This window comes from Gymnoscopelus microlampas, assembly GCF_963454915.1.
Source record: "Gymnoscopelus microlampas genome assembly, chromosome: 1".
Lineage (NCBI taxonomy): Eukaryota > Metazoa > Chordata > Actinopteri > Myctophiformes > Myctophidae > Gymnoscopelus > Gymnoscopelus microlampas.
Window position 1 is genome coordinate 29,033,010 of NC_139962.1, and position 16,601 is coordinate 29,049,610.

The window sequence follows — 16,601 nt, forward strand, 5'->3', positions numbered from 1 at the left end:
CGCTCGCTGCAGGGCTGGTGAGGGTGCGGGTGTGGGGGGGTCGGGGGGGGTTGAGTGCTATGGTTGGCTATGCTGTGCATAGAAATACTAACAGGGGCAGAGTAAACCGATGCATGCAGCGCCAACCTCTCACTTCTCCAGCCTGGCTGCTGATAGGGAAAGGTCACAGCTGAAACCTTCTATAAAAGGTAGCTACCTCTCTACTCTACAGTACTGTACTGTACTGTACATGCTGCGCCATCCATTATGCACTCTTTCTAACTGATTTGTAATTGGCCCCATTCTGCCACTCAGTCAGGGAGAGCGCCAGTGTCCTGCGAAGGCTCCATCCAGCATGGCCTGAAAACCTGCAGCACAGTGTTTCACCAGTCCCACAGACTGGTGAAACACTGTCCATTACAGATACAATAGTGGATATGGACTCTACCTACATACACCAGCAAGCAAGGGTGTGTGTATGTGTGTGTGTGTGTGTGTGTGTGTGTGTGTGTGTGTGTGTGTGTGTGTGTGTGTGTGTGTGTGTGTGTGTGTGTGTGTGTGTGTGTGTGTGTGTGTGTGTGTGTGTGTCTGTTTTGTAAGTTGTGCTTCCTGCGATAAAGGTCATATCAGAGTGAGTAGCAGAGGTTAGCATAACGATGCTATTCCTCACACCTCTGTTTCAACACATTTGGACACATTTGGAGTCAGATTATCTAAAGAAGAAGTATTAAAATGTTGCCCAGCTATTTCCCTTCCTCCTTAGCACAAAAAACAGGCCGTTTTAAGTGACAACTCCTTTGACAAACAGACAAAACACAAAGTCATTATAGGAATGGTCATTAAAAATTCATAATGTGGCTTTCTTGCTTTCCCGAAAACTCTAGTCTATTTTTGTTTTGTAATAGGATTGGATTCTTTTTTAAATATTAAAATTGTTCGTCTTGACGGATGACATGGCTTGGTATAAATGCAGTTTATTCTCCTATTCCTGGCGGCTGATCAAACCCCATTTACTCAGGCGGGTGATTGAATGAATGTCTGATCATTAAACCACATGTCTGCCCCTGGAAGAGGGGTGGTTGTTTACCTAATACATTTTTCTCTTTTGGTGCTCACCTCAATTTCAGATGCCATCAACCCCCACCCCACAACACCTACACGCACACCTACACACACACACATAATCCTTTTGAAATGCAGTTTGAACGAAGTCAACATGTTTTATTACAGTAGGTGTTAACCATTTAAATCCTACACTATAGTGAAATTGTGAAAATAGGTGATCTACAAGTTCACAACACGTCGCAGCCTTGTAGATCTGCTATTTTCACAGAGTGTTCACCTATTTTTGGCGAATGTTCTTCTGTTTTCAGCAAACGTTTTTCTATTTTTGCTAAATGTTAATAGGGACGCTAAGGTTCATGGTGATACACCAATTCTTAAATATTTTGGGTAAATGAAATGCATTAAGGAGGGTTGTAAAGGGTATAATGTAGGGTATGCTGTGAGGGTATTGTTTTTGTGATGTTAATGAATATACACACTGTGCCACTGTGGGCATCAGACACAATTTATTTTATCATTCAATGTTCAAGCGGCCGTCGTCCTTGAATCGTGACAGTCGTTAGGCTGTCAATGTCAATTTAATGAATCAGAAGATAGAAGATGAATTTGCATGGGAAGGTTCTTCTCAACCATTCTTCTGATAACACAGCTCTTGACCAGGTCACACTCCTCTGAGCTCTACATCTCAGTGAGTGGTCATTAATGTGGTCAGGTCCCCGCAGACCCTCTGTGCTGCATTCTGGCCTTGGTAAGCTGTTTCCCCTCCCTGTCTTTGAGGTATTTGGGGTATTCTGAGGGGGAGACAAGGGCTATTGAGAGTGTTTATGTTCCTGGCTTGTACAGAGGCTTCTAATGCGTAACACAGGGCACTTCACTATTCAGACGCCCCAGGCTATTTTCTAAGTGGTCTTTACTTTGAAAACACAGGTGCCCTCCAGGGGTAGATGAGTAGTGGTTGTGTGCATGCGTGCGTGTGTGTGCGTGTGTGAGGGGGCAGCCGGATGGGAAGGTGGATGTGGGAGTAACACAGCTCTGAGGCCCATACAACGCACTGAATAATATATCCATACATCATCAGTCCGTGTCGGACTTTGATTCAGTGCGGTGGTCTCATAGAAACCACTGTGGTATTAGCTTTAATAATGCAAGCTGGGGTTAGGCGCTTACTCTTTTCTGATAAATATGGGCAAATCAATTAATTCCGCTGACATTCCCTCACACCACCACATACTGTATAAATTCAATATGGTGCTGCTTTCTTGTTTTTCTTCTCTTATGCAATGGAAGTCAGAATTCAGAAGTTTTTATATGAAACGGAGGGAAAAAAATACAAAACATACAAAGAAATAAAAAAACTAAAAGCAAACAAAGCAAAAACTAGAAAAAGTGCTCCTCGGAGCACAGGTCTCCGCCAGGTCAGGTATGTTATTGTGGCCTCCTGGTGGCGCTATAATAGGCCAATGTGAAAAGGGTGCCATTTCTTCTTAGGCCTTTCACGGCAATAGGACACTGCAAACAAAATGCGTCAAATTCATGATTTGACGCATTTTGTTCCAAAAATGTGTTTTGCTAAATTAGACCTGCTGGTGGCGCTATAACAGGCCAATGTGAAATGGGTGGCATATCTTCCTCGGCCTAGTGTGAAATTTGACGGAAATTGCAAGCTGCAAGATGATTTGAGGCATTTTGTTCAAAGCGGACCAATCCTGCAAACTTTGGAAGCAAACGTTAGCCAATCAGGATGGAATATGGGAAATCGGACAGATCCGGGTTGATCACATGACTATAGAGATACTGTGTACCAATTTGCATGACGTTTGAATAAAATCTGTAGGAGTAATGTCAAAAAATGGGTTTTGCACAAATCGGCCTCCTGGTGGCGCTATAACAGGCCCATGTGAAAAATCTGGGGCAGAGGTTCTGAATTGGCATCGAGGGAGTGTGTGTGCACAGTTTCGCAGCAAGCGGGCCAACGGTGTCGGAGATTAGCTGGTAACACACGGACAGGACTCACACACACACACACACACACACACACACGGACGGACGGACACACGGACGGACAGACAGGGGGTAAAACATACATTCTCGCCATGCCTTTCGGCCTGGTGGAGACTACAAGACTTTGGGAAATTATTGCGTGAGAGGAGGTATCACAAATATTGATAATCACATTGGTTTGACAGGCATGTCAAAATAATGACCACTCAAGACATTCAAGATCAAGCAATAGAAACATGCAGCCTTTGCAAACATACAGTACACACATTCCAAACATTGTATAATAATGTCTGGTCAGAAAAACTAAACAAGGGCAATGAAAGAAAATCCCTATTTGTTAGGTAAACAAAGTTTGTGGTAAGCACTGATGGCCCAGCCTCTTGGCCATGTCCATGGTTCTAGATCAGTGGACTGCAGGTCTCAGCTGGTGCAGATGGCTGTGACCTTGGTAATGAGGAGCAGCTGCCCGACCAGTCATTAGGCCTAGCCCTCTATAGCTCCAGGAAACATCTTTTATTTCCATACACACAATTTATCTCTCCATCTTGATGTAAAGTCTCATAACAACTGTCCCACAGCCATTAATGACTACAGAGATACAGCAAATGTCATTTCATAGCTGGTTCTATCAATATTTCTAAAAACAGAACATCAATAGTGGCATCATCTGAGCAGACACCAGATGTTTCCGGCAGTGTCACAGTCGTGTAGGTCTAATTAGGCTGAGCAGTTGAACTGAGAGGATATAAGGGGGAGAGAAGAGGGTGACCCAATTAAAACTAATGTAAATTCAACCTCACTCTAGTCTACAGTGTTGCTCACGAATGCAATGGGCAAGAGCCTGCAAGAGAAGGAACAAGCTATTAGTTCCTAAAAAGCCCTGTCCCCACATTAATATTCTAACCTAATGAAAGCTTTTATACCTTTCTTCATTTCCTTACACTTGCCTGTCACTGTTCACTTCATAAATATTGTCTTATTATTATCATCATCATGATTATTATTATTTTTCTCCAGATATGCTGGAAAATTCAGAGGCAATTACCAAAATGACAGGTGAAATGGGAGCGCGCTGAAAAGAAATGAAGGGTTGCCATGGTGATGTAGCTGCAGAATCAGATTGTGTGTGTGTGTGTGTGTGTGTGTGTGTGTGTGTGTGTGTGTGTGTGTGTGTGTGTGTGTGTGTGTGTGTGTGTGTGTGTGGTCACATGACCCAGTCCTGGCTGAGCATCACAGAGCTACGCTTAGGCCCTGCAGACCAAAGGACACTTAACCTCAATAGCTGGCAGCAATCGTAGGCCCATCCAGTTGAATTTATTTGCTATTTCTGTCCACGGGTCAGTGTGGCTGTATGTCTGAGTCTGAGGCTCCACACAGGCTGTGGCCAAACCTTGGACATTCTCAACTGCTCTCCATAACAATAAAACGTTAGAACAATAAGTTATGAGTATTAGCGAATAAGTAGTAGAATATAGGCGCTCATCCCCACATTTAATTTTATTGAAATGTTTTAATTAATGCCCTTTTTTACACTTCATCAACATTTTGTGAAAATAGCAGATCTACAAGCTCACACAACATGTCACATTGCAATGTGTTGTAGATCTGCGCTATTTTTTACATTTTAATTACATATCCAAAACAGCCACACCAGGTTGAAAGTGGTAAAATCTGTTTGTGGGTTCTATAACTATTTAACCAACAAAAAAGTATTAATAGCTTTTGACTAAACAATAACTTTTTTTTGGATCCAATGGATGCAATAACTTTTTTTGGATCCAATGGATGCAATAACCCTTTTTTGGATCCAATTGGATTCAATGGATATTGGATCCATTGAATCTGTAAAAATTGAATAACAAAGTAGCAGCACACAATTATGGACCCGTATTGGTCTAGTTTTAGAGTTAAATGAACACTCCAGATTTTGCTGTGCAGAATGACATACAGTAAAGGCAAGGGCAAGAGCCACCTGCCCAGGGTGCTGCTAGGAACTGCATTTTTGATCAGTGCAGGTCATAGAATGAATGTATGTGTTCCGTTCCATGTTATTAACAGAACACCTCTGTACCTCTGTGTGTGTGTGTGTGTGTGTGTGTGTGTGTGTGTGTGTGTGTGTGTGTGTGTGTGTGTGTGTGTGTGTGTGTGTGTGTGTGTGTGTGTGTGTGTGTGTGTGTGTGTGTGTGTGTGTGTGTGTGTGTGCGCGCGCCTCCATCTCCGATGCCCCTTATTAAGAATACAATACCTTATGCACAGACAAGGATTAATATTTGAGCATGTGTAAAATGGAATTGGAAATGAAATGACTTGGATCAAAAGTTAATTATGAAACACCTTGCACAAATATATCTTTTTAGATTGCAGCCTGCCTGTGCGAGAGGGCACCCACCCATTCTCACTGAGCCAGCCAATACCTGGAATAACGCAAATCTAACAAATGTATTGTAGTAACAAATAGTGGTCTTTTACTCTTTGTCTCAATCATCAGAGGACAAAGTCTACTTGAGGATGTACTTGAGAATGTGTGCAAATCAGCGATATTCCTTATTTCTCTGACTGAAGAGGCTTGCACAATGAGCGTCTGCCTCTGAACACAATGACACTGAACACAGACATTAAACTCAGTGACAGCCTAGTGGGAAAATACAATTACCCTTTACGGTCACATTTAGACCTTGTGGGAGTGCTTATTTTCAGCCTCTAATTACAACTGATTAGCAGCGATTGAAAAAGTGCAAAACACGACATAAGGCAAAGCAAAAGCACTGTCTGTTGTGATGGCGGAATGGAAATTGTGGCTTAAAATTATACAAATAAATAAATAAGTTCAAACAAACGGAGGGGGGGGGGAATCATCCTACTGAAGCAATTATGGATCTAATCAGACGTTTCTGCATGAAGGTACAGCTCTCCTATCTCGCTCCCATTTGCATCATAACACAGCGTGCAATATTAATTTCCGAGTTTACTGCTTATTGGAAGTGCAAAGTATGAAAAGCCATTAAGGCCGAAAATAGGAAAGCAATTTGCTGTCACATGGATTCGGCTCTATTAAAGAGAAAAATCTTGTTAACCATTTGGAATTAGAGTCATTTGGCAAAAGGCATTCTGCCGCACTCCACTAAAATAAGTAATTATGCTTCCCTTCTCTCCGTCCCTCTCTTTCCTTCATTTGCACAAGCAAAGTGGGGAACAGTGGATGTGGTGAGTGAGTGGATGCAAAGGTAATTAAAGTTGTTGGCTATCTGTTTGGTTAATGTAGGGGCGAGGCGAGAGCCTCCAGGCCAGAACGAGATGAGGAACGCTTATCCATTGTTCTGTCTCTGTCTGCCAGGCCCTAGGCTAACTCTCTTCTGGTCCATGCATCACCCTTTCCTCTCCCAGTCTTATAAACCAGCTTACCCACCCTTGTCTTGAAACTAAGCAGGGCATTATCCATGTATAGACAAAAAGTTGGACAGTCCATTCCTCTGGCCTTATCTCACTTTTACTTGTGTTCAAACTCGGTAAAATCCCATTAGTAGCTCACTGTTGTAGTTACTGTGTAAGTCTGTTCTGAAGGATCATTGAGCTGTGGTGAATACTTACTGTCTTTTCCCCCGCTCTCTTTCTTTTCCTGCAACTTTTGACTGAACTAAAACGTCTAAACTTTGGTAGATATATCTGTTATGCACCAAAGATTAGAACACAGCCAGGTACATCATCATATCAGTCTCTGGCTTTGTGTCAGACCTCTATCAGATTGATCTGGGCTCAATCGTCTCCTCTCCTACCCCAGACTGGCCCTCTCATCGTCCTCCTCCTCCATAGGAGAAAAAAAAGGCTTGACGATTTATGGGGTGGCATGTATGGCCTCTAAGGTGTTTTATAGTGGGACCTGCAGGGCCTATTTAGGAAGCGCTGCGTGCTCCGTCCTGACCACAGGTATTGATCGCCAGCAATGGCTGTGGCGTGGCTGACTAGTTAAAGCCCTGCGTGTGCCCTCGCAGGGAGATGAAAATGAGGCCTCTGTGTGTAATGATCTGTGTATGAGCAGGGAGAGGAGGCCGGGGAGACAGAGAGAGAGAGGAGGAGAAATTAAATCATCCCGTTGCTCTTTCAGGAGAGGCACTGCAGCTAGCCATGCTTGGTCGCTTAATGCGGGATCTGTTTTTGAGAGGAAAATTAAAAAGAGAGAGAGACAGAGGGAAAGGGAGAAGAGAGTGAGCGGGTGGGGTGGCGGGGGTGGAGGAGGAGAAGGAGGAGGAAAGAGAGATAAATGGCTGGATGTGGAGGCGGTAAATGAGAGGATCCTAATGCATAGAGCTGTGTGGTGGACGTCCCTAATGGGGTGGGCTGAGGCAGGCTGTCTGGGCAGCCTGACCACCACGCCGGTTTCTAGCTAGCCTTCCCCGCCCGCTCCACGCCAAGGGCCCCCTCGCACCACCAGCACACTGAGCACGCTCCACGCTAATTGGCAGAAAACGACGGCGCATAACAAGTCCTGAGGAGACATGGGTTTAATATGAGAGGGGGGTGGTGAAACCAGAGAGAAAATGCCTCTAATCTATGTGAGGCGTTTCTTTCTCTTGCCTCCTCTTAAGAGCTGCACAGTGAAATCCTCAGTGTTAATTTAACCCAGAGTGTACAAATAGACCATTACGAGTCCATTTGGTTCCATTTGCATACATACTCTCTTGAGTTAAACGAACTCTGAGGATTTTAATGTGTATGAGCCAAGACACATGGGGGAAAAACTATTGAGGATACACATAAACATGAAAGGAAAAGCATGAAGCAACACCTGGACATCGAGTCAGCCAAGTCAAAGAAACAGTCACACTGTCAAGAACTACACTCGATTCATCCTTTAAAACAAAGTTATGTATCGCACCAACAGTATTAAAAAGTTAATCATCTCTTTGGGAAAGCCCTAGCCTGGTAAACCATCCCGCTCGCATGAATTCACATTATCATGTGCCTTCTGCAGACCGGGATGGTTTACCAGGCTAGGAAATCCCACCAAGTCTCATTAAAATCCACCCATCCGTCCTCGAATTTGACCTTGATTGTGACCATGAACTTTGACCTTTTCGACCCAAACATGCATTAACCGTTCGGGCCAGCCAACTGATTTTCCGGAACCGGTTTCCACCAAGTTAAAAATCTGCACATTCGTGCTTGAGTTATTTCGTTCACAGACAGACACATGCCATACAGAGTCAGACAAGGGGGATTAAAATACCTAACCTTACCATTTATTGCCGCAGGCAGGGTTTTGAACATTCACATTTAGTTCTGGTGTTGTGTTTGTTGGAAGGCAAACAAGCTACATGACCAAAACTTCCATGCAGGAAAAAAGGAAAAACCTGACCAAAAATAGACGATAAACATTCTTTCTCTTCAGATGAACAACTTTTTTTTAAACATCTGCAATAAATGTCTAAGGAACAGGGTGATGACAGAGCAGGGGAAGTAGAAACCCTTTCCCTGACCCCCACCCTAAATAAACCCCTCACCTCCACAACACAGCAGGAGGGCTACTCACTCCAGCGGTCTCATTAACACAGCCCTCTGCCATCATTAAGACGTTTGCAGCAAAACTAATTGAAAGACAGATTAAAAATAAATTAAGAAAAATGCATTGCAGAATGCCTACGCGCACTTCATAAATCACCGGGGCAAAGCCAGGAGCTGGCTCTCCATAATTAACTGCAGACTATTTATTTTATCCTGACGGTATAAATTAGAATTCAGACACACAGATTATATTAGGGGCCGTCTGCCATGCGGAACTGCTGAGGGGTGTGCAGAATATGTTAAGGATACAAAGTGGAGCACAGAGAGAGAGAGAGAGAGAGAGAGAGAGAGAGAGAGAGAGAGGGAGAGAGAGAGAGAGAGGGAGTCAAACGGTAAGGTATAGGAAGGCAGCAGTATGCAAATGCATAGCAGAAAAGATAATGTTTCTGTCCCATAAAGACAAGCAATGAGGGAAAAAGGAAGCAGTGGAGTGAAGGAAATAGCCAGTCAAAACCAAGCTACATGATTACTTGAAACAACAAATGACTGAATAAATGAGTTGTACTAACTGCTTCAGTGTCCACTCATCCTTAAGAATGGATGTAACAGAGTAGTGGTTCTCAACTTGTTTCATGTCAAGGACCCCCAATTCGCATTTAGCCGGCGTCTGAAAAGATTTTGTGCCGGGGACCTCCATGAGAGATTTGTGCTGTTCAATTCTTTCAAAATTATGCCAAATATTATAAGGATTTCAAAGATTTTCAAATATATCAGATCTACAAGCTAACAAGTGAGCGTTGTTATTTTCGAACAGCCAAAGTATAAAGTATAGGTTAAAGTGGTTACACAAACTGATTTTGATGCTATTTGCATTCGGCCGAATTGTTAATGAGTGGCCATTAGAAAAGTTTTGCCGTCAAACCGGTTCTCCATTGCGCAGAGACGAGCACCTCTCCATTCAGAAATGTTATAGAAGAAGAACCGTCCTGAAACACCCTGCCCCATGTCTAAACCGGCGGCCTCGGTCTGTGAAAAAAAATGGGGCAGTGTGTTTTGGGACGAGCGTTCCGTTTTCCACCCGGAATGGCTCGGTAATTCTCAATAGACTTATCAGCCGTTGTTGTGCGACCCCCCCCCCCCCCCCCCCCCGGGAGGGGGGTTTAAGAATCTGGCCCGGTCAACGTTAGAACCCGCCATACGCCAGTGACCGTCACTGTACTTGTGCTGTATCATGACCCTGCCCACAACAACCTCTTCTGCCAGTCCTCAGAACCCAATTGTATGGTGGTTTGTCCTACCTGTCTGTCTGTCTGCCTATCTATCTGTCTGTCGATCTGATCGTCACCCACTCCTCTTTCCTCTCCCTCTGCCCACCAACCTCTCTCTCTCTGTGTGTGCCACAGTCAGTGTCAGCCAGACACTGCCTCCTCGTGGGCACACTGCCCGGGCTGGCAATGAGCCAGATGCGCTCTGCCACACTGGACACACACACACACACACACACACACACACACACACACACACACACACACACACACACACACACACACACACACACACACACACACACACACACACACACACACACACACACACACACACACACACACACACACACACCCCTTCATCAGAATGCTTGCGGTCTCTCTTCTCTCTGCCTTTATATTCTCCACTTCAGCTAAGAACAACACTTTGAAAGTAATGCCCTCCAACCGCACAACGAAAAATAACTGTTACTGCTGCCGGGAACAAATAATACACTCGTACATTTGAACACTTGGGCTATTATGCAGTCATGCTGAAGACGATACAGAGTCATCTATAAGCAATGCAACATTGCAGCGCCGTGTCGGGGTAAGAATAAAAGAATCATATTGTGGGATCACATAAGAAACGGTGAAGCATGAACAGCGCACTGCAAATATCACGACGTGTGCACTTCTAGAGTGAATTTCTACGTATCGGAGGAGGGAAGAGCTGAAATGGGAGCACGGTCATTATAATGATGGATATGACAACGGACTGGGATGATGTGTGTGACTGCCAGCACACATACTGGTTCTCAGGGGACAGCAGGTGACAGACATCACAGCCCCACAGCCGGCCGATAAATGCATCCAAATACTACAGACACTGTACAGGAACCACTAAATACTGACCAACATCAAGTAGCAAAGGTTTGGTGTCAATTCCCAACATGCAATGTACAAATTAGACAACGCACCAACAGTTAGCCCCCATGCGCAAGTTACAGTAAAATCCTCAGTGTTACTTGATCTGTTTGTAACTCAGAGAGTGTACAAATGTAGGCTATTGGACCATTAAGGGTCTATTTGGTTACATATGTACGAGGATTTTACTGTGCACACAGAGAAAATAGGACACACGTTTAAGAGAGAGAAAGGACTGTTTAATGTTTTCTCCCATTTGTTGTTATGCATTAGCTCTGTCTTTGAACAGAAGGAATGTTAAGTCAAACCAACATCTCTCACATCATCAATGACATAATCAGTCACGGTGGGCCGAAAGTTTTCATGCTACTATTTACTTCTTTTTTTTTAGTTTGGTTCATTTCTCTCCATATGGTCTCACGCAGAGGGAGATTCATGCACCACATGGCTACAAGCATAGAATCCATTTAAAGCCTACTGTTTCATGGGATTAGAGCTACTTCCCCTCAGAGTATAATGTCAATTTCAGGCTTACATCAAGCGTGTTTGCATTTCCTTTTTTTTTGTTTTTCTCCTCCTCCAGTATGCCCTAGCATGGCTCCGTGCCCACTTAAGGGACACCAGGAAACATGGTATGTACAGACAGACAGTAGGAGATGGTGGACAGAAGTGGACAGCCGGTGGTTGTTGGCTGGCTGGATGCGGTGCTATAGTTAGATTGAAGCCATCAGAAGACTCTGAGTCTGATCAACTGGCCGGCCGGCTAACGTGACTAAACTGAAAATGTAGCGATAGTGTGATGTAGAAAAATGGTTAAGTGTGATGTAGAAAAACTCAAAGTAAACAGTCAGCCTTTAGCACGTTAACGTTATGGTATCAGCGAGGGTATTTCCAAGCAGGCCTCTTTAACACACAGTATGAAAAAAAAAGAAGAAGAAAAAAAAACACCAGTCTCTCTTAGATGTATAATTTTGTTTCCCCGGTGAGTATGAAGCCTTGGAGGTGACTGCATACGCAGCAGTCATGTTTGTTAAGATACATGGCTGGAGCGATCCCCCCCCCACACACACCCCCCCCCCCCCCCCCCCCCCCCTTTCCCTTCTTCAAGCACCGGAAACATCAGTAAATCACCAGCAAAAGAAAATAAATATATACTTATTACATCCTGCACGCTGCATATATTCACCTCCTTAACATATTGCACAGCCACGGTGCAAATGTGCAGTGCTGCACACGGGCAAAAACATGCCATGAAAAATGACAGCAGGGAAGGAGTGGGGGTGGGGTGCGGGTGTGTGTGTGTGTGTGTGTGTGTGGGGGGGGGGGGGGCGGGGGTACTGCGGCCCTGGGATATATGGTGCGGCGGAGCGGAGGAGAAATAATCATACCTCAGAGCGAGCGGCGGGGGGAAAAGGGAGATGGGAGGAGCAAGATGGAGACCAGACTCGGCACTATACAGCAGAGAAATGGAGCTCCCCTGTACACCAGCGCCGGCTCCCCCTGATTCCCCCAACCACGACAACGCAACACCGGAGCACCGAACAGCAAGGAGCCGTAGTAGAAAAGAGTCAAGCAGAAATACTAGAAATACATCCCTCTTGTACTCCATGGGAGCTCTGTGAGAGAGAGAGGTAAACACACAGAGAGAGAGAGAGAGAGAGAGAGAGAGAGAGAGAGAGAGAGAGAGAGAGAGAGAGAGAGAGAGAGAGAGAGAGAGAGAGAGAGAGAGAGAGAGAGAGAGAGAGAGACGTAGAGGCTGCTGTTTTTGAATAACGTGGATCTTGGCATTTCCAATGAAAAGAGAGGATTGCTCACAACCCCCCCCCCCCCCCCCTTATAAGAAACAAAGCAAATTACCACGCAAATGACAACAATGACATTGATCTGGCAGCTGGCTCCCTTCTTCGACTGTCTCTTATGAGAATACAAAACCAGCCCGCAGTACTCTCTTTGGCCATTGGGTGTCTCTCTTTCACTGTGCAAGGCTGAGGCGCTCTCCCTCACTAAGTGGGGCCCCTCCCCTCCTGAACTCCCATCTCCACATAATATATACACCATCATTTGAAAATGGCAGCTTTTTGAAAATTCACCTTGATTATCAGACATTAAAAGTGACTTCTCCAGCGCTGAGTGTCTGGCTAGGGGGATGGCTGCAGACAGCAGAACAATGCAGCAGGCTGGGTATTAATGCCTGGCTGTGGTGTGCAGGGAGGAGAGAGGAGCCAGCCCTTTGTTCTCTCCTACAGCCAATTATTTTTAACGTGTGCCTCTTTTCACAACAACAAGAGAGAATTTAATTTTAATGCACTCTGGTAAAAAAAAGAAAGAAAAAAAGAGTAGGGACTAGCATTAGTGGTTAAGAATTAAGTATATATGACTGCATCCCTGTAGGAGGTATACATAAATGACAGGGACAACCCAAACATACACGGCATGAAAGCCTGCATGCAAAACGCCTGAAAGACACCCATACCAAATCTTAGCATTGGTAAGAAAGACACCAAAATGAAGCCAGTGTGATTTAGTAACACAAGGTTATGGTACAGTACATCGACAGTGGTGGGGCACACAGTGAAATGTACGCGCACAAGACACAGTGATAAGCAAACACACTACAAAAATAGCTAGGATTCCTGATCAAATGGCATGAAAAATAAAATACTGAGCTCTCTGTTGGTAGGTATGCGGCCAAATATTTTTCTAATTGGACGAGCACTTTATCTTGCTGTCAGAGACGCAGTAAAAAGCCGTGCTGTTCCCAGAAGGAGAGGAGCACCGCTTGCTGGCCTTTTATTAGTGCTGGAGCTCTGATATATGCCTCTACTCCAGGCTTTCATCAAGAACCTGCACCAGGCGCGCACACGCGCACACACACACACACACACACACACACACACACACACACACACACACACACACACACACACACACACACACACACACACACACACACACACACACACACACACACACACACACACACACACACACACACACACACACACACACACGCACAGACTTAGGGCTGGGCTGTTACACACTAGCTGCACCTACATCCTGACAAGCCACTGTTACCCAGTCCAGCTAGCTGCCTTAGTATCTACAATAAACATACCGTGACTATTTACAAGAACAGCCAGCATAAAACAAGAAAACACAACAACAACAACAACTCCTCAAGTTTAGCCAAACAAAGCACAATAAATCAATGATTTTCCTATAGTAACAAGCCTAAAATACTCTATTTTATTAAGAAGCAAACATTAATTTCTCACTTTGACAGTGCATCACATGTAATGCCACAACATGCAAATAAATTCATATCAAAGTACATACACAGTAAAATCCTCGGTTTTACTTTAACTCAGAGAGTGTAAACATGTTTACAGGTCCATTTGGATCAATGTTTACCCTCTATAAAAGTTAAATTCACATTTTACTTTGTAACAACAGTGTAGTGCAGGGAGCAGACAAAAGCCTCCACACAGGCATACAAGGTGGTAAAGTAACACCGGCCACCTGTCAAACATGGGTACATTTCGGCTGTGCCTGCCAAGTTTGTCTACACTGACAGCCATTGGCGCTTGTTCGACTCTTAAATGAAGATAAAAGTGCCTTGTAAACTTCTCTAAAAATCACTGTGTTCAATTGACAAAATAATAATGTACTTGTTTTCAGTGGTTATGTTTATCATGTTTGCCCCACTCATTAATAATTAACCAATCATTATCTGTGGTTATCAAAACGTGCAGTTACTAGGTGTGCCAAATGCTAAAACAAATATCTGTTTCCTGTCCTATGACCTCCAAGTCCAAAGAGTAGCACACAATGGCTAGTGTACCAGGAGCAGTAGCACACAGTAAAGTTCTCAGTTCATTTAACTGCGAGCGTGTCTGGTAGTGCAATGTAAAAAACCCAATATTAAGGGGATTTTACTGTGCACTAACAGTTGCAGCTCTGCAGTAGTTGTCTTTGTGCTCTTGCTGGTGAAAGGATTTAGCCACTAGGCAAAGAGAAAAGATTTATAAAAACACCACCATTTACTCTATACTATTGAAAATAGATGATCGACAAGCTCCGAACACGTTGCAGTGCGATGTTTTGTGAGTTTATAGATCGGTTATTTTCAGGACAGGACAACATTGTACAACAAAATATAAATCAGGCATTAACAAACCTATACACACACCAGCAGTTAACCCAGATTGCAGACACACTTAAACAGTCTGACAGAGATGCAGACACAAATACACACACACACACACACACACACACACACACACACACACACACACACACACACACACACACACACACACACACACACACACACACACACACACACACACACACACACACACTCGCACACAGACTTACACCCCCCCCCTCCAACATACACGCAATCTAATAGTCCTTGGGCAGACAACTAGCTGCTTGTGTGCAAGACCAGCTCTGCAGCACGGCAAAAGCAATTCTCTGGAGATGGTGAAATTAAAGGGCAGAATCCAGCCTGTTTATGGTTCTCACTCTCTTCTCCTCTCAATCAAATGTTTTATTAGCAATCATTTGGTCCTAAAAGTCATGTAGCAGGGCGGGAGTCAGTGTGATGACAGCAGTCGATGGACGGGAGAGACCATTTGGGTTTGTACCACTCCCAATTATTTACCCCTGGAGCTGGGGGTCTGTGAGAGGGGGCTCTAATTAACCCCCAGGAAGCCATGTTTAGGACACCCACCCACCCCCACCCCCCCCCCCCCCCCACACACACACACACACACACACACACACACACCTCTGTCAGGTACCACTCTTTACTTTTTTTCCCCAAAAGGACTGTGTGTGTGTGTGTGTGTGTGTGTGTGCGTGTGCGTGTGCGTGTGCGTGCGTGCGTGCGTGCGTGCGTGCGTGCGTGCGTGCGTGCGTGCGTGCGTGCGTGCAGACTGAGTGCTGAATAGCAGCTGACCATATAGAACAGTTACTGAAAAACAAAATGTGTTGTAAAATGATATCAACAAAGGGCATACACAGAGAGAGATGCAAAATATAATGCATTTTCAGGACAGACAAAAAGCTGTGGCTACTCCTTGGGGTAATTCAGTGACAGAAGTGAGAGGTGAAAAAGAAGAGTAAAGAAGAAAGTATTTTCTATTGGGTGTTATGGATAGCAGGTCAGCTTGCAGTTGTATAGTGTATGTTCACCTAGCTGTGGTTGGTGAGTAAATATGACTGGAATACTGTACCTGCTGAATGAGACAGCTATGCTGGGCTTTCAGGATGGACAACTCTGCATGCAGCTCCTCTGTCTGGGGAGAGAGAGAGAGAGAGAGAGAGAGAGAGAGAGAGAGAGAGAGAGAGAGAGAGAGAGAGAGAGAGAGAGAGAGAGAGAGAGAGAGAGAGAGAGAGAGAGAGAGAGAGAAGAGAGAGAGAGAGAGAGAGAGAGAGAGAGAGAGAGAGAGAGAGAGAGACAGACAGACAGACAGACAGACAGACAGACAGACAGACAGACAGACAGACAGACACAGAGAGACAGACAGTGAGAGAGAGACAGGGAAAGAGAGAGACAGAAAATACAGAGAGAAAGAAGGAGAGATACAGAGCCAGAGGGAGCAGGAGAGAGAGAGAGCGAGAGAGAGCGAGATGGAGAGACAGAGAGAGGTACAGGCAGACGGAGAGAGGCAGAGATAGAGATAGAGAGACAGAAAGAGACAAAGAGACAGAGCAAGGGAGACAGGGAGAGACAGGGAGAGATACAGAGACAGAGTGAAAGAGAGAGGGAGAGAGTTTTGATGACAGAGCTTGTATTCAGTTAGGTAACATCTCCCAGTGACTGTTTGCATGATATGATATGATAATATGATACTAATGTTGATGTGAATGCCCACGTGC

The 16,601-nt window shown here is 44.6% G+C and overlaps 1 protein-coding gene across 1 annotated transcript in view; it reads right to left on the bottom strand.

The window, feature by feature from the left end:
- Window positions 1–16,601, bottom strand: part of pmfbp1 (polyamine modulated factor 1 binding protein 1) — a 177,305-nt gene that overhangs the window by 52,563 nt on the left and 108,141 nt on the right. The window contains exon 9 of the mRNA XM_084061712.1: window positions 15,956–16,018. Coding sequence (XP_083917838.1) covers window positions 15,956–16,018 — 63 coding nt within the window. The remainder of the gene's footprint in view (window positions 1–15,955; window positions 16,019–16,601) is intronic.